Genomic DNA, 18,851 nt, shown 5'->3' with positions numbered 1-18,851 from the left:
ATAGGCTTTGTAGAAAAGTTAAATAAGTGATTTTAAGAAATGGCAGGCCCTATTTTATTGAGGAGCTAAGACTTGGTGGCTTTTCTGTTTAAGTAGCATAGATTTCTCATATAGTTTGACCTTAAGCCAAAACAAGAAACTGGAACAGTTTTTGTTTTGTTTTTTTCATTTTCCTTAAACTGAAATACTATTTATAAAATACTTTACATCTTTTTAAATTTCCAAATTATAGACAAACCTCCCTAATACAAAATACTAAAAGTGCAATAGTATAAATTAAGAGTTTGCAACCACATTATACAAACATTACCTTTTTATTGTACAGCTTTGATAACGTGAAATGTTTACTCACAACTGTTTATAATGTTGTGAATAATTTATGGTGGTGTCTCGCCTGTAAGTTGTTCCCCAACCACTGGACTACAGACCACACTAGAGAACAACTGTCCACATAGCAGCTACAAATATTTAAATTAAAAAAAAAAAAGAAAAAAAAAAAGGCTTGTTACTGACAGGTACTTGCACACAAAAAAGCATGCTATCTTTCCCAATAGAACTTCACAATTTTGCCTGCATTGAGATAATCCACTTATTTATAGTAAAACAAATCTTGCTTTGAAAAAAAAAAAAAATCACACAGCCAGATGTATTCTGCAGTACAAAAGCTTCATTTAAGGTTGGGGCTATTATAGCGTCTGTTACCCGCATAATCTTAACATTATAAATACTACAGACGAAGATACTGTCATGATATACAGCATTGGGAGTACTAAACCACTTCTTTAAGATGAAGAGTTCTAAAAACAGTTCAAGTTTCTAACTAATTTGAACAAAACCATCGAATGAGTTTCACTGGAATACCGCAGGGGACCCCCTTTCTCCCTTGCAGAGAGGATTAGGTTTTGGGAGAAACAAACTGGATAATGGTCTGAGCTCTTCTGGCTCTGAAGGCGGTTTTCCAAGCACTTTTTTTTTTTTAACCCAAATGTATTGGAAAGGTTGCAGAGTTCCCAAGAACAGTCAAACTCACTGCTGAGGGAGTACCAGGCAGCGCTTACAAGACGATCTTTCGCAGCCTCACGGTGAAAGATTTTCTGTTGTGGATAAAATTTTCATGAGAACCTAGGCATGGCGGGTCCAAAGCCTGATGCGCAAACTTCAAAACGCGGACGCGGGACAGACAGAGGGTGGTGTCACAGTGTGTTCTGCTAGTTTATACCGATCTCCTTGTTGTCCTCGATAAACCTCGTGAATGGGCGGCTGGCCTCTGCACCTGCCCTGTCCAGGCTGACAGTGGGTGGGCTGCCGCCGGTGCGAGCCTTGTCGGTACCACCTGCCACGGCACCCAAAGGGGGGATGGCGCTTCCGCCAAGACTTACAGGGAGCTGGGGGATGCCTCCGTTCTGGATGACAGAAATCTCGTTGTTCTTCATGGCCAGCCCGTTTGTGATTGCTGCGGCATACTGGTTCCAAAAGTTGGGGTCGACGTTCATGGCGCGAGCTGCCAGATCCTTCTGGAACATTTCAGAGAACTTGAGGGCGTCACCACCGAGGAGAGCCATGGGGTTTTCCACGGACAGGCGGCGGCCACGCCTCGCAGGGGCATTGTTCCACATGTGCGTGCCCATGTGCACCTGTGTGAGAGAAGGACAGACAACACGCAAGTCAGCAAGTCCAGGCCTGTGAGGCCACGTGTCCCGACTCCACATCTCACAAGTGCCATCCTGTGCTGAGCAACAGTTTGGGGACAACTTTTCTGAGCATTTTATACTTATGTATGCCACGTTTCATTTTAGTGAATACGAAAAGCAAAACCAGCAAGTATAACTTAATGAATGTGCTTTCAGTTGACAAACCTGGTAGAACTTCTCCTCTTGGGGTGCAAAGGCCACACGGCCACCCAGAGGATGTTCTGAAGCTCTGAGGAAAAAGGCCCTCACCTGCTGCTTCATCCCAGCCCTGGCTCTCCTTTGTGCCTCCAACCCACCTTCCAGATCATCGCATGCTTGAACTCTTTCTGTGCCCCTCTCTCCAAAACCTCCCGGGGCAATGGGCGGCCATCAGAGTCCTGGGCAGCTCTCCTCCTACTGACGTGCTCTAAGAGGCTGCTGAGACCCACCGTCTGTCTTTGCAAATGTGCACTCACACAGGACGGAAACCAGCACATTTAGCTGACACAGTGAAAAAGCACAGGCTTGAGTCACCCTGCATCTCCTCAAAGGGCCGTCTCCCGAGGAAAATGCACAATGTTGCTGCGGTCTTAAACATGAACACTATGCAAGACGGGGTTTTCTCTGGCCTTCCCATGGGCCCCCTTGGCAGCCATGTGGACAGAACAGGACCCTCCAGAAGTCACTGAGCAAGCCCCACTTTTGTGTTATGTGTATTACGTGTGAGCATTTAAAGGCCAAGTTTATCTGTATAAGATTCAAGAGAGCACTGGGCCCTGGGTCTCCCCACCAAGTTGCAAAGTGTGTGTTGTCACCCTAACTCCTGAAGCAGGCTGGAGCCTCCAGAAAGGAGAGGCCCAGACCTGTGTTCCTCTCACTGCTGCTTAACGGGATGCATGCCTCATTAAGTGTGTGCACACATGAACACATTAGACACACCTACACACTACATGTGCATTTGCAGGCACGCACACACACACTCTAAATATGCTATGTGTGTATGAACACTACACACACCCATATGCTATGCACACACACATACATGCATGTGTACACAGGCACATGCACACACACGTACCACTACCCACTACACACCCATACTACAGAAACACACAACACATGCACGAATACACACGCACAAACACACACGCAAACGCAACACACACATATCCGGCAGAGTCTGCACTGCTTCTAAGGCAGGCGGTGGAGGGGGCCTTTTATGGCCAGGTCCTCTCGTGCTTGGCCACATGCAGCCTGGAGCCCGTCACCTCTTACCTTGAGGTTCCCCTTGGTGGTGAAGGCCCTGCCACAGATGGTACATCCGAATGGCTTCTCCCCAGTGTGGGTGCGCTCGTGGATCTGCAGGGCGCTGGCTGATGAGAAGGTCTTCCCGCACGACTGGCAGTTGTGCTGCTTGGGTGTCCGGCGTGGCGGTGGGGCCAGCATGGGCGCGAGGCCTGGGCTCATCAATGTCTGAGGCCCGGCAGGGACCTGGACTGTGGCCGGCAGCGGCGGGCCCTCACCCAGAGCGAGGGCCTTGCTGTGACCGTTCACCTCCATTTTGATCATGGTGGGCGCAGTGCTGGTGACCAGGGTAGCAGTACTTTGGCTGGGACCTAGAGTAAAGTTGGGGTCAAATAACTGAGAAGGCACCTCTTTCAATCCGTGCGTCAGTAAGTGCTGCTTTAAATTGCCCACAGTGGAACACCCACGCCCACAGACCGTGCAGATGAACGGCCGCTCCTTAGTGTGGCTGCGGTAGTGGATTTCCAATGCGCTCTTGCAAGCAAAAGGCTTGCCACAGACACCACAAACAGTGCTTGCACACTTACCACGCTCTCTGTTCAGGAACAGCAGGCTGAAGGGGGCCTCATCCTTGATGGTCGGCCGGCCGGGGGGGCCAGCGGTCAGGTCCAGGGCGCCCCCGTTTCCAGGGGCGGGTGGCGGGCTGTCGGGCCTTTCTGTCTTCAGCGGAATTTCCTGAGGCTCCTCCTGGCTGCCCAGGCCTGGGGACTTGGAGCGGAAGCTCTCGCCGTTGCTATTGGCTGGCGACAGCGCCTGCGAGGACGAAGACTCGGACAGTGCTGGGCTGCCCGCGCTGCGGCTCTCCAGGTCGCCTGCGGCCGACGAGGAGTCATTGCTCAGGTGGTCGCTCTCCCCGGACCCGTTTTCCACGGCCTTCAAGCTGGTCAGCTGCTGACAGCTCATGACTGAGTCCATCATTTTCATCTGGTTCTCCAGGGCTGCGATGCTCGAGATGACAGAGGGGGGAGAGGGTGGGCAGGACCCCGGGTAGGAGAGGAGTGGCTTGGCCACGTCGCTGGCCATGTCCTTCAGCTCCGTGTCCTCCTCCATGGAATTCTCATCGCCGTCGTCACCGTAGCTGCTCAGGGTCTCTGTGTTCTTCTCGTCGTAGGGCAGCTCTGCGTCCATGGCATCCTGGAAGCCTTCTGGCAGTGGGGTGTTGGGGATCTGTCCCCCCATGTGCATGCGGATGTGCTGCTGCAGGACCACGGCGTTGGTGAACTTCTTCTGGCAGATGGGGCAGGAGTGCTGCACGCGCAGGGGCGGCTTGGCACGGTGGACACCGAAGTGCGTCTTCAGGTTCCCCTTGGTGGTGAAGGCGCGGCCGCAGATCTTGCACTTGAAGGGCCGCTCGCCCGTGTGCGTCCTGTAGTGCATCTTCAGGGCACTCTGGCAGCTCAGCACGCGATGGCAGATGACGCACTGATTGGGGTCCGTCATCTTCTTGTCGATGTTCTCCACCAACTGCTGCAGCTTCGAGGTTTCCGAGGTTTGCATAGAGTCGAGCAGCCCTCCAAAGGGAAACTGTGCCTTGAACTGGTCGGAGACTGCTGGAAGCCCGGGGCTACTGAGGCTCGTGGACACGCTGTCTGAGACCGCGGCTGCCGCCGAGGTGGGCGCTGAGCTGACCTGCCCACTCACAGGGATGTCCCCTACCCTGGCGTTTGTGCAGGGCAGGACGACGGGCTCGGTTTTAGTCAGAGAAGACCCGCCGAGGAGTGGCTGTGGGGACTCGGCGGTCACGGGGATGCTGGACTCGGTGTTGTTGAGGCCTGGGGACAAGGAGGGGCATTCGCTGGATGCGGGAGAGGGCCTCTGCGGGGAGCGGCTGATGGGGGTGACACTGGGGGAGTCGGTGTAGCCGTGCACGCCGGGGATGGTGGGAGGCAACTGCAGCCCCACAGACGTGGGCACTGTGGGCAGCACAGGTTTGCTGTCCAGCCAGGTGGTCACGGGCTTTTCCGGAGGCAGCGACATGCCGTAGGGGATCCCCGAGCAGGTGGGCACATTGTCGAGGTACTCCGGGACGGGGTAGGGGTTCATCTGGATGTGGGGGTACTTCTCCTTGTGCCTCTGGAAGTGCACCTTCAGGTTGCCTTTGGTTGAGAAGCGGTTCCCGCAGATGTTGCACTTGAAGGGCCGCTCGCCCGTGTGCGAGCGTAGGTGGATCTGTAGCGCGCTGTCACTGCCGAAGACCTTGGCACAGAACCTGCACTTGTGCTTGAAGAAGGGGTCCTCGGCACTGGCCTTGGGCTCGAACACCGATACGTTGGGGGGCTTGCCTTTGCGGTGCTTCATGAGTGCCGATAGGGGGTCCAGGGCGTTGGCCGTGGCCGCGATGCTGGCCAGCGGGTTGGGGAAGATGACGCTGCTTGAGGAGGTCTGAGGTAGAAGAGGGTTTGGCAGGCTGGAGGTCGAGCCGAGCAGGGGCCCCGGCCCCAGTGCGGGGGGCGTGGAGGCGCTCTGCGGCTGCGAGGCACTGCCCGCCGCGCTGGACCCCGGGGTGGGGGCGGCGGAGGCGAGGGCCGTGCCTGAGGCTGCCGGCCCGCTGCCCTCCACGGGGACAGAGGGGCCGCCACCGGGGGCTCCGGGAGTACTCGCCGCGGACGCCGGCTGCGCCAGGGGCTGGGCGCCCTCGAAGGCGGCCGGCGGGGCAGCGGGGCCCGAGCCCGCGGCGGCGGCGGCGGCAGGGGGCGCCCCGGCCGAAAGCGGCAGGGCCGAGGGCGAGGCCAGCCCCTGCAGCGGGCCAGGGGCCGGCGCTGGCACACCCTGAGCTGCTGCAGGATTGAGCAGCGGGCGCAGGGGCTGGCGGCTCATCACGGCCACCTGGCTGCGGATCTGCTCAATGAGCTGCAGCTGGTGGATCTGCTGCTGCTGCAGCGCCACGAGCTGCTCCAGGATCATGGGGATGGCCACTGCGGCCACCCCGCCGCCCGATCCCGCGCCCCCTGCCGCGCGTGCGCCCTGCGAGAACTGCGCCACGGCCACCTTGGTGCTCAGCAGTGCCTCCAGAGTCACGTTGGTGCTCGGCATGCCATAGGCGGCCACGGGGGACGGCTCCGGCGCCGGAGCGGGGGTGGGCTTGGCCACGCCTGCGGTGCCCGGCCCCTGTAAGCCCTTGTCCCCGGCGGGCTCCACGTCCATGGGCTCGTCCCCCCTCTCTGGGGCCTTCACCTCGCTGCCCTCGCCGCTGTCTGCGGGGGCGGCCTCCTCGGTGGCCTCGCTCTCGGTCCGCTCGCTGGGAGAGCTCGCGGGAGAAGGTTCCGGAAAGTCTTCTGCGGGCGGCGCCGCCTCATCTTCGGGCACGATCAGCACCAGAGGGTTTTTGGTGCAGCTCTTCTTGTGCGCCAGGAAGTCCGTCCACTTGAAGAACTCGGCACAGCACTTCTCGCACACGCTGGTCCCCTCGCTCCCGCTCCTGCTCTCGTTGCCGCTGTCGCCGTCGTCCGCAGCTTCCCCCGGGGCGGCTGGAAAATCAAGAGCTCACATCAGCCAGCGGCTCGCCAGGCAGCCCGCCCTCCACGTCAAAATTTTGCACATAAGTAAAATCGATATTTTTTATTTTGTACAAATTACCCCACTTCAACATTTCTGACGTCTCAGCGTGTGTATTCTATGACTCCTTCTAGCTAGCTAATCATTTTCTTAGCACAATCCATCAAATTATGAGGCTCTATCAATTGTGGATACTGCTGCTTAATGAAATTCCATAGAAGCCATTGATTTCCAATATTTTCATACAATCCGCAGCTACCCTGTCTGTTGGGTACAAAGCCAGCTTTCGACGGGCTCATTAGGATTCCCCTTCACCATCGGGCTTCCTCATTTCCAGCAGAATTAGAGATGCCTTTGCCAGTTCACTTAACATTGCTAAACTAATCTGTAACCTTTCAAACCCACATCAGCACCTGACAGGGAGCGGCCACCAAGACTCCGGTGTGGTCTCCGACTACACATATTTATTATCTTTATGCAGCACTGAGACAGTACGAATTTAATGTAATTCTATAGAACCTTTCAAATCAATAGTCATTTATTTCATGTAGGAAATTTCAGCTAAATACTTTCAATTGTAAATGTAACAAAGAAAATATAAGCACGTTTTACATCTCTTCAGAAAAACAATCTCCCAGACTCGGAGCTAGAGCAGAGAGCCAGTCCCCAGTCTTTTTATCCCTCTGTGCTGACTTCCCTCACAGACAGGGTACGTCTCCACATTACAGGATTTGCGGATGAATATCAATACAGTCTAGGCCTAAAATTAATGATGTTCAATATAGTTAATTGGCTCTGTCAGATGCAATATTTCTTGGCAAGATGAACTAAAATTACATGTTATTGTTATTAGCCAGTAGAGTTCAGTGGTTTGTTAACAAACTAGAAATTATATATTTAAAGTTCATTTATGTTGACATGTTTAACATGAGAATGTTGTAGTCAGACACACTTTTTGTACCTATTTTCATCTATTCTCATAGAAAGACTTAGCAAATTATATGCTTGTGCCCTAGTGGAAAACCCCCTAATTGGTTACACATGTTTAATTACTGTTGTAAGCAGCCACTTCCTCTGTCTCCCCTAACCCTCTTGTGCCGAATAACAACCACGTTTAATGAGCAACTCTAATTCACACCTGATCAAATAAATGCTGTACAGGAGTGAGAAGTCAACATTCAAGAACATTTCTAGTTCCCATGTTTTGGGTAGTTGGGTTCAAAAGAAATGCCCAATAATTGCTTGGGTTCTGTGCACTAGCCTGCATATTCCTGACCCTAACTGCTTTTTGTTGGCTTACAAATGGAGTGACAGCCACAAATCAGTTCAAACAGAAGAGTGACAGCTGCAAGTCAGCTCTTTGTTAAATGCACACAGTTGAGTGTGAGAACAAAACATGCTCAAGTCCATGTCCCCGGAAGTCATTGACTGTCATAACATCACAGAATGTACTTGCTAAAAAGTCTCTAAACTCTTTCTTTTAGGGTTTTGGAAAAAGAATAATTCATCACTGAGTTCAGTAGAGAAACCTGATTTTTAAAAAAATGTCCTGTAAGGAACACATAGTTCCTTTACTGAAAAAGTAAATAAAAATATTTTTTGAGGCCAGCCTGTTACTTTCCATGAGGTCATTATTTCCAGGTAATTTATACATGCCATTAAAAAATTATTAGCAGTGTTCAATTAGCATTTTCTTAACTGGCTAAACCATTTGAAGGGGAAAAGAACTTAGGAACTTACAGCCCATAAAGCCTGCTAGACTTTTAAACTAAATTCAGTGCCGAAGATCAGACTGCAATGAGAAGTCTCATTACTGTATGGAGGAGGAATGTAATAGGTATCTGTAATGAGGTTGAGTGTAGCTGGAAGCAAAGACACAGCTGATTTATACAGCAGATAGGCACATTAACAAAATAAATAGAGAACCCAACTTTGCTCAATGTATGCAAAATCTAATTTTAAACCTTCTTAGGTTATGGAACAGGGCAAAAAACCAAAAAACCAAAAAACAAACAAACAAAAAACCCCTAAAATCTTCAAGTAAATAATTTCTTGATTGATGAGAGACAAGGACTATCTCAAATTCTAGTTATGGGTTTTACAAATTACCACAAAAATACAAAGAATTTCTATTTTTAAATTTCTTTTTGACAGTGGAATGTTCTGCAGGCCCACATATTAAAAAAAAATCTAAGTGGCTGTTAAAGAAAAAAAAGTTCATCTGCATTGAGCAATCACATATACGCAGAAATAACTACTATAACTAAACAAGCAAGTGTTTTAAAAATCTGTTTTCCAATATTTTAAAGCTGATATAAAAGTATTACTTTAATACTTTCTAAAAAGTAACCCCCCAAATTAAATATTTCTAATTCCTTAAAATGTTTTCTACATTTAAGTCCATTTAGAGGAGATAAAATGTGTAACTTATATGGCATAGAAAAACATTCACATGGTAAATTTAAAATTTTACACTAACAGTGTATATCTTATTAAAATAATACTTTTTCTTTATATAGAATATGTATTAAGTACAGCTGAGAAAATGCTTAAAAATTAGGTTGATTTCTGGATCATGTAAAGTCAGTTCAGTGTTTAAAGAATTAACTTTTATAACTGTAAATAAATTTTATCTTTACAAATGAACATTTCCAAGATTTTCTTTGTAACAAACTATAACATATGAAAGAGAAATATCACTTTTGTTTTTTTCACAAAGATCTTGTGCTTTTCTCAAAGGTCTTGACCCAGACAAATCTCTATTTACCTTAAAGGTTAGCATCTGTATGTTCCTATTCATTTTTTATGTATTAAGTATTTCTGGGGATCACTTCCAAATTTGTGTACTTTGCGAAATCTTCCCACAGGTAATTTCATTTTTTTCCTACTGGTACGTTTGCTAAATAACAACTGTTTCTCAATGGCAGAAACTTTGCACAGAATATTTAAACACTTTCTGACACACAATAAAAGTCATTTTGTTTAATGCAATTATAAGTGATGATTACCTCAATACAATTATGATATTCTTGTCAAAGTAAAATAATCTTTCACTCATATTCCTTCAAAATTTAAGAAGGAAATTGTGTGGGGGAAAAAAAAGCATTCTGAACATTTGGACCTGTTAACAGTTCATTATGTTAATAAACATAAGCAAACAGACAATTGTTGGATTTTATAAGCAAAGCTTTATAATAAATTTGACTTTTGACTAAAACATATCTTAAATACTGCAATTAGTGAAGGAAAAAATTCTATACAATTCAGATTACTTATTTTGAGCAAATAAATTAGAATCACCACTTATAATTTCTGTTGGGGTTTGTACAAAATACCAATAACATGATTTACCCAGTTATTATTCTCATGTGCTCAAGGTATGATTGTGTTTCACTATCAAAATCTGAATGTGATTAGCATTCCATAAAAGTTAGGCACAAATGTCATGAGAGTCTCGAATATAAGGAATACAAATAAAAACTAATATTTCACATACGGAATTAATTTTTTTGCATATTTTAAGACTGTTATTGAATAATAACAAGCACTTCAACAGAATTGATTGGTCCTGTTTTACTAGGACAGAGCTCTTTAGAAGTATCAAGACATTTTACTGACATGCAGAGCCAAAGGATTGACTTCTGAAACATTCAGAAGAGAGTGAGAGATAAGTTATTATAATTTGCTTTCATGACTCTTCCCATCATAATGATTAAATGCATATATTACAGTGTACATGTGCTAATCTGCCATTATTTATTTATTTATTTTTAAATGCTTTCTATAACAAGAAAACCCACATGGGAAAAATCTGAATGCAGTTCACAGTTTTATCATATAACTTCTAAAGCCCTTTAATCCTGCCATTGTTTAAAGCCAACATTATGTTGGATTCAAATGTATTTAAGCATCTTTTAATTAAATTTACATTTTGAGCTGGCCTTTATGCTCTATAAATAGAAGTTATTACATCCATTAAGTCACATGGCTTAAAATTTTTATTTCAAGGCAAAAACCGTGTCAGTGAGGCACTATAATAATAGCATAACAGTAACAAGTTTGAGAAATTTATTTCCAACGCTATTTACATTTTCTTTCTCTTTTTAAGGGGAAATTAAAAAATGTACAGTGTAAACATTATCATTAATGTTAAAGTAATTTATCTTTTGCATACTGACTGTTCAACAACTAAGATTTGAAACTGTAAATAGGTAAGGGATTAAGGAGGAATTTTATAGTACGTAAGGTTTACATTAGAACAAGACAAGAAAAATGCCAACCAATTCACCAGGTAACATAGCTTGGCCAATACTCTTTGCTTCTTGGTTAATAAGATATGTTTGGTCAAGGTCACTGTGAGAAAGCACCGCTCACATTTGCTGTCTGTTGTGTGAGAATGTGAGGAAGGAAGGTACCAGCAGCTTCTCTCCTTTGCCGATGCCAGATATGGATCAAACCCATGGTGCTACATCGCTCACCTCACTAAAGAGGCTAAAAATACAGTTATTTCACTTTCATTTCTCCCAACATTTGCTATTTACACATAAGATTTTCAGGGTTCTGACTCTTAGTGTTTACACATTCTTGAGCAGGTTCTCTGTGTTTCTCAGTTGTGCAGAGGAAGGGAAAAGGTCTCACAAGCTTTTTAGAGAAAACCTCTAATAAGGGAGCCACTTCAAAGATGACAGTTTTAAAAACAAATGGTTTTTTCCTAGTCACCAGTAAAACACATACAGAGTGCTTAACAAAAATGTTCCTATTTTTAGGATTGACTCTCTCAGTGTGAAAGGAGCTCCCCCAAACTATTTCTCTATCTCACAGCTTTAATTCTTGGTCTGTTACAGAATACATGTTTTCACTGTCTTTTCAAGAATGATGTGTCAGAAGACAAGCAGAATTTTTAGCCATAATGAACTTTTTAAAGTCACAAGTGAAAAATACCATTGTAACATATAGAAAACATTTGAGACATAATGCTTTCTTTGAAAATTTCAAACTACAGTTCTTAGCAAGGCTTTGTAAATCTTCTTTCAGGAGAATAGCGCCTTGTAAAGAAGCTAAGAAGTAGTAAAATAGGTGTTTTAAAATTTCATTTATCAATCTCAAAAGCTCACCTTTATTCTGCTACACTTTTGCTACATATTTTTAATTAATTACAATTAACATAAGGAGAAGCAAAACATTTAGCACAGGAAAAGGAAGCTAACTTCATTTGAATTAGTAACTTCAAAATACCACGTGGATCTTCAGGAAAGGAAAACATACTTTCTCCTTTGCCGTTCCATCTCAAAAATCTAGAAAGCATTTTCCAAGTTTTCCTAAATTGTTAGGAGACACTTATTTTCTTGCAAATTAATTCTTTTTAACTCCTTATGATAGCTTTGAATCCCATAAAGAAAGATGAATTATCACATACTGAGCCCAAGCTGTGAAACAGGAGGAGACAAATAGAGACCCCTACTGTGTTTAACAATGTAGAAGAAATTCCAGACGCAGTAGAAAAATTTTCTGTCCTTTCCCCTAGACCTCAGAGCCTGTGAGCACGGAGTTGAACAGTGGAGGGCACTCTTGCTGTGCTCAGCGCTGGCTCTGACCTGCACACTCCCGCTAGTCTACTCAGTGGCCCACATCTCAAATTTGTTAAGTCACGACCACCTGTGGCACAGTCACCAACTGTCTTCTGTTTAAAACATTTGCAGTTTTTAATCTGCGCGGTGGAGCTCCAGGGAGAGAAACACTGTTTCCTTTATGGGCATATGCAGATGGGGAGCAGGACAGCACTCATACTTGCTTTAACTGTCTGCCCTCGACGCTGCACCAAATAACACAATGTTTGTCACACGTCAAGGTTGCACAATGGTGCTTTCATTGAGATGTTATGCTGTAGCCACATTTACACATATATCACTATCTACGCCTAGCAAAAAAGACACAAACCTGAAATATGTCAGTCGATGTGAACAATTTCAATCAAAATTTGGTGAAGGGGTAAAAACAGGTTTTGCCAAATCAATTGTTTAACATGCAGATGGTTGAAACTCGGAGGACACGGTCTCACAGATTTGACACATAAAATTAGATGTGCTATTTCATGACACACCTACTTGAAGGTGCCTACACAAATATCCAAACGCTGGCCATTTTTCAAATCCACTTGCATAAAAATAAGCAAAACCACTTAGACGTATAAACATTTATGTCTGAATAGTCCAAGAGGGGCACCAGCTAGCTACACTACATCCAGGAACAAGCTGCGATCAACTGATCTACTGTACCCATTAGACCGCTGGCACCGGGGTCAGGTGACTAAATCATTTCCATGATCTGCCATCACTTCACAACACCATTTCACTTCTAAGGGCCAAGTTTGCACATGTGCAAAAAAGCACCCTGGAAAAGCCACTGCCTGGGTAGTGGGAGCTAGAGGCTCTGCATGTGTAGAAACCATACAATAGCATTATCAAAAGCGCTGCGAAGGTCGCTCTAAAGAGTACCAGTAATGTGGACGAATTAAGACAAAGTGCTGCGGCACCTGCGGGGTTAATTAAACAGTTCAAGAAGCAGTAGCTACACAAAAGAAAGCCGTTTTCTCCTCTTCTTTAAGATCTATAAACACTTGTACGGAACTAGATGGGCATTTGATAAGCTGAGCAGCGCGGAGCAAACTCGCAGGATCTCCAGTTAGCACTCGGATCTCCAGTTAGCACTCAGATTCGGTGTTAACACTTAACAGAACAGTGGTGAGTCCTGTTGCCAAGGTCAACAGCACAGATGCACTAATTGTATTATGAGCTTGACATCTAGTGGCCACCCCTGGCAGGGCAAAACAGGCAAAGGTTAAATCAGCAAGGCTTGTCAAAGCACTTCTAACTACCCACCTTCAGGGAGAGTCGTCGGTCGGAAGCTGGCCAGCACTCCGCACCCCCACCTTTGCACAGACATCAGACAAAAAGGCTTTCTACGCCGCGCTGGCCGCGCACACTTGCAGAGAATGCAAAGGAGGCAGGGATCATAGATAGCGAGCACAACTAATCTGGGGTGATTGGAAGAGACAGGCCCACAGAGGAAAATATTCAGACCCCACATTGACATCATCAGTCCCTTTGGTGGACACTGTTTCAGCCTCGAGAACTCTTCCCTTTAATTAAGAAACACATCAATCTTAATTTCTAACATTAATAGAGATCATTCCATTATCGCATTACAATTAATATTTTACACTTTCTGTAACATGACTTGCCATTTTTGCTTGGAAATCACAGTTAACTGCATTTTAAATAAATGTGTTGAAACTACAAGAGAAAAATTTAAGATGGAGTTTTTAATAAAATAAGTTTACTTAAAGTTATATTAAAGTATTAGATTTTCACAAAGATTTTATTCACGTTTGATTTTATAGGAAATGTGTAGCAACTTAACATGTGCTGTAATTACAAACCTGTCCCATCAGTAGCAGAATTAGCTCACATCTTCATGAGACTGTCTAAGATATGTTGTTCTTATTCTGGCAACTAGTCAAGAAATCAGAAAAATAAAAACGAATAAAACAACAAAAAACCCTTCCTGTTATCACATTATTGAAAAACTATGCTTCTTGAAACTATTTCGCAGCATTAAAAGATGGTACATAACCTCATTAACAGAAAGATTTTTATTTTACTTAAGTAAAAGCCTGTGACAATACTTACATTTAAGAATGCTAAATTCCAGCTGACGATCAGTGTACCGATTAGAAACCTTGGTTGTACCTCAGCTGAATTCCCCCTAAAAGAAAATGTTCTTGAAGCTACCTGGAGATGCATGGTAAAGCCTCTCAGAGATTGCAGTTGAAAATGAAATCTGACCCACTTTTGCCATCAGGTTGTATACAAAAATAATCAGCTTGCTAAGTAATTCCTGCTGTTCCTCCATACCTCTCTTTCTGGCTCAGAACACATTTAAAATTTTGGATTATGCATATGCTGTGGAAGTTTAAAATGTATTGTACATAAAAATTTTCCTAAGTGTTACATAATCGGCTCGCTCTGTAAGGAGGAAATTAATTGGCATGTTTTTTGTTGATCATTGAAATGTGCATTTTTAAATAGATTAAGTTTTTAACTGTTATGTTTAAAAGAAATGTTTGAAATTCTTTTTTCCTTTTTCCCCTGGTTACTTACTTTTTACCTTTCATGTTTCAGAAAACAATCTGCCTGTGAATGTTAGAAAGTGGCTTCTGTATTGTTCCTTTTGGTATGCTGAATTGTAAATGTGTGTAGTGTGCTGGGGGGAGCTGAAAGCAAACCATGCATATACAGATAAAAGAAAAAAGATCTCTTCACCGAACACTGGTGGCCTTCTTTCCCTTAATTTAAACACAGTCTGTGAATACCACTAGTAAATTCTTAAATCACATGCTCACCACATTTAAAAGGATTTTTAAGATAGCCATATACTGTAAATTGGCAGAAAATAAAAACACTTTGAAGCAATTAGTGCTAACAAATAAAATACAGGATGTTAAATTGTTTTAAATTACAACATCCTTTTGTTCTTCCTTAAATACATGTTTTCTTTCTAACCATAATAAATACATCTTTCTTAAATTGTATTTTATTTGGCAAAGGATAGCAATTTTATACCTTTTAGAGTTCTTAGGAGGAGGATAAGTGCTGCACTATCATTGGAAGTTTTAATTAATTTTTCTTAGAACAAAAATATTCAGCTGGCTCAAAGGATTTCCTTATTGGTGGCATAAATTTAACTGAATCCCAAACTGCATCACATTTACTTCTAGAATAGTAATGAAATAATTTGCAATTAAGTAATTTTAAAAGGTAGTTTCTATTGGGTATGTAAGTCTCAATGATTCTTAAAATAAATTCTTAGAAAAGAATAACTTTGGAACTTTACATAAATCATCCTTACTTTTTCTCATTCTGGGTATGTCATCACATTTTATTCCTGCAGTGATTAGGTCTAGATAACACCGAAGTTGTTTTTGTATAGTATCTTTTCATTGCTTACCTAAAAACAAAAGCATGAAAAATAAGCTATAATTCTTTTAAAGGAAATATAGGCTTTTTACTGTAAATTAACGTGACCATGCATCTTTGCCCCCCCACATTATACTGAAAAACTTTGCATATAGTAATTGTTCTGCATGACATTATCAATAGCTTTCAATTTTACCGCACGTAGATGGACCTATTGCTTTAATTAATATGTCACACCCAAAGTGATACAAAGGAGTTATTCACTTCATCTCTAAAACACTGTAAACTAACTTAGCTCACTTGTAACTTCATGCCTGGTGTGTTTTCCACTGCATTTGACAAAATTAAAAAATTTGAGGAGATCTGATTTATGTTGGGGTAATTTGGTTTTCACAACCATTAATCTTTTAAAACATTTTTTACTTAGTTATCTTAGTAATGATGATCAGTATGACAGAGTAATGTACACATGAGCATTCCTTGACTTAACAGTGAACAGCGTATCTTTTATGCTCCATGGACAATCTGCTTCAGAATAATTAAATCAGAAAGAACTTTAAAAAAACAGTTTGCTTAAACCATCCTTAAAATAAGCATGGAAACACACCACTTGAAGAAGGCTCAGCCCCTAGACAGGCTATTTTTGGCCTGTTGCAAAATATGATCAGAAACTGTGGTAATATCTTGATTACAACTCTGAATGGTTGTAAAGAACACAGCCTCGACAAAAACATTAATCCTACCATAGTAAAAAACCTGAACATGTTGCATCTCTAAATAAATTCGAGCTGCAACAAGGGGAATTCAAAATAGACTTGTAAATAATTTACTCCATCTTAGGTTTTCAAATATAGGTTATATATCCCTCAACATGTTTACACTGTTAAGTTCAGCACGCTCACATTTCTGAACTGAAATTAAAAATGAATAGCAGTGCCTCAGCTTGTTAATTGTTAAATACAAGGGTTTTTCCTCTATTAATTAAAATATGCTTTAATAAAAGGAGACATTGCACATTTTGATAACGACCCTACAAAGCTGAGAAGTATTTACATTGTTGCATTTTGGGGCGGCTGTGAAAGCCGATTTTAAGCTATTCAGGAGCCACAATAATAAAGCTTTAAAATTCCTCACTGGGATGCAATGTAGTTCTTTTGAAGGAAAGACTGTCTTTCTCATTCGGCAGAAATAAATCCATTCATTTGATCATGTAGTCATTGAGGGCAATACAAAACAAACCAAGTGTGAGAAATTCTACGTGATGAAGTAAACAAAACAAAAAAGTCCATTTCCATGACAAAAAGATTCTTTGTCCTTAATCTACCCACCATATGCAAGCGTTTCTTTTCAGCATATCGCCCGTTCTAATCTTGGCTGACTTGGCTACATAGATAAGACCCCCTTACCTCCACAGCAACAAAAAGACCCAAACGAGTTCACTAATTTTATTTAATTCAGAAAATCCTCAGCCGTTCTAAGCTTTTTCTCACTTTCTCCGTTCCGACATGATGTATACCTGCTTTGTCAAACTTTGCAACACTGTGTGATAAACTCTTAACTCCTTTTATTTTCTGGAGAGCCTACTTCTCATAGTAAAAATATTAGTATCTGCCTCTAAATAACTTATATGGCTTAATCACAAAAGTTGGCCAGCCCCCCCCCCCCGTTTTTTTTAAACAACAGACTACTTTCCGACCGAGCTCTGCTGCAGGTTCGGGGTCGCCCTGCGTCCTGGCTGTCGCGCCGCCGCCGCCCCTCCTCGGGCCTCCTACCCGGCGCCCAGGGGCCCCTGTGGAGTGCGCCCAAGCCTGGGCGCCAAGGACCGAGGTTGTAACTCGACGAAGCGGATTCGGGGCGCTCTAAACTTTGCGGTGCTAAAGTCTAGCCACAGTAAATCCGAATCTTGGCCAGTCTCTAACTTTCGGGGCGCCTGCCCTTCACTTCGGGATGTTTCCAGGAGGAAGTTCCCACCAGCGAAGTGAACGCAAAGGTGCCTCCAGCGCCCGACTTCGGTGCATCCAAGAGAACACAAACGGCCTAAGCGAAGGCTTGGAGCCCACCAGAAACGTGCTGGGTCCTACCGCGTGCAAGGAGCATCCCCCCGCGCCACAGCTGTGCTCGCCCCGGCTTAATTCCCAAGTCGGCCATTAAGGAAAGGCCAAGGGACGTTTGCTCTCCACTCTCTTCGGAGTGGCATCGTTGGATTGGTCAACGCGCTGAGACATCGCGGGGGTCTTGGCCCGCGGGTCACCCGAGGAGGCCTGCTGGCGGTACCGGGCTCTGGAGGCACAGGCCGGGGTCAGGGAGTTGGCGTGGGCCAGCTCCGAACACGCAGCGCCTAGGGCGCCGGGGCGCGCGGCGCCGAACAAAGCTGCCAGGGCGGCGGCCTCCCCGGCCTGCGTCCAGCGGTAGGTGAGCCACGGACGCGCTCCCTGCCGCTGCGCCCGCCCGAGGGTCGGCCCCGAGCAGGGCTGGGGTCGGGGTGCGTTCCCGAGGGCGCCGAGGTCACCCCCAACGTCCGGACACAGAGATCCCGGGGGGCGGCGCGGAGGTGGCAGCACGGACCCTCTCCTGCCCCCGCCCCGCTCGGGCTGGGAGCCGTCCCCGAGCCGGCCCGGACCTCGGGCCTCCGCGCGCATCTACCCAACTCCGAGCCCCGGAGCCAAGTTTACTTCGCCCGCAACTCTCGGCGGCCGCGCGCGCTCCGGCGAAGGACCCGGGTCCCCGAGGCCGGCACTTGCTCGCGGGAACGAGGGAACTTTCCCCTACTCCGCGACGCGAGCACCGGCTCCCGCCACCCGCGCCTTCCCGGCGGGGATGGGAGCCCCAGACCCCCGGGCCCCCAGAGGTCCCCGGCCCTCACCGTGCTCGGGCGCCCCGTCCGGCGGCGGCAGCTCCTCGTCCGACTTGAGGTGCTGGGGCTTGGCCTGCTTGCGCCGAGACATGCTGCTAGCGGCGCCTGGGCCCCGCACGGGGCAGCGGCATCAGCGGGGCGGCCGGCGGGGACGGCGCGGGGCGGGCGCGGGGCGGCCGGGCGGGCGCGGGGCGGCGGCGGCGGCGGCTGCGCGGGCCGCGCATGGGGCCGAGCAATTAGGCTGGTGAATAATGCATGGCCATTAGCCGAGGGCCGCGCCGATTGGCCGGCCTCCAGCGGACTCCGGCGGCCTATGCAAATGAGGCCGCGCTCGCAATTAGCGGCCGCGCCGGCGAGGAGGGGCCGCGGCGCCTGCGGGACCTCGGCGCGCGCCGCCCGGCGCCGCCTCACATCGCGGGCTCTGCGCTCGCGCTCCGGCGCCGCGCTCCTCGGCCGCCCCAGGTGCGGCTGCGGCGGGCCCGAGTGCGGCGCGGGCCGCGGCGGCCGCCCCTCCGCAGGGCGCAGGCAGCAAACTTTGGCGGCGGCCGCGCG

At 46.2% G+C, this 18,851-nt stretch overlaps 1 protein-coding gene across 1 annotated transcript; it reads right to left on the bottom strand.

Annotated features, from left to right (window-relative positions):
• Nucleotides 1-1,208: 1,208 nt before the first annotated feature.
• SALL3 (spalt like transcription factor 3) lies at nt 1,209-18,390 on the bottom strand. The gene is made up of 3 exons (XM_063077472.1): nt 18,309-18,390; nt 2,946-6,442; nt 1,209-1,634 (listed from the first exon to the last, which is right to left on the bottom strand). The coding sequence occupies exons 1-3, from the start codon at nt 18,388-18,390 to the stop codon at nt 1,209-1,211; spliced, it is 4,005 nt and encodes a 1,334-aa protein (XP_062933542.1).
• Nucleotides 18,391-18,851: the final 461 nt, after the last annotated feature.

The sequence above is a fragment of the Cynocephalus volans genome, chromosome 13 (genome assembly GCF_027409185.1).
Source record: "Cynocephalus volans isolate mCynVol1 chromosome 13, mCynVol1.pri, whole genome shotgun sequence".
Taxonomy (NCBI): Eukaryota; Metazoa; Chordata; class Mammalia; order Dermoptera; family Cynocephalidae; genus Cynocephalus; species Cynocephalus volans.
This window is presented reverse-complemented; position numbering and strand designations above follow the sequence as displayed.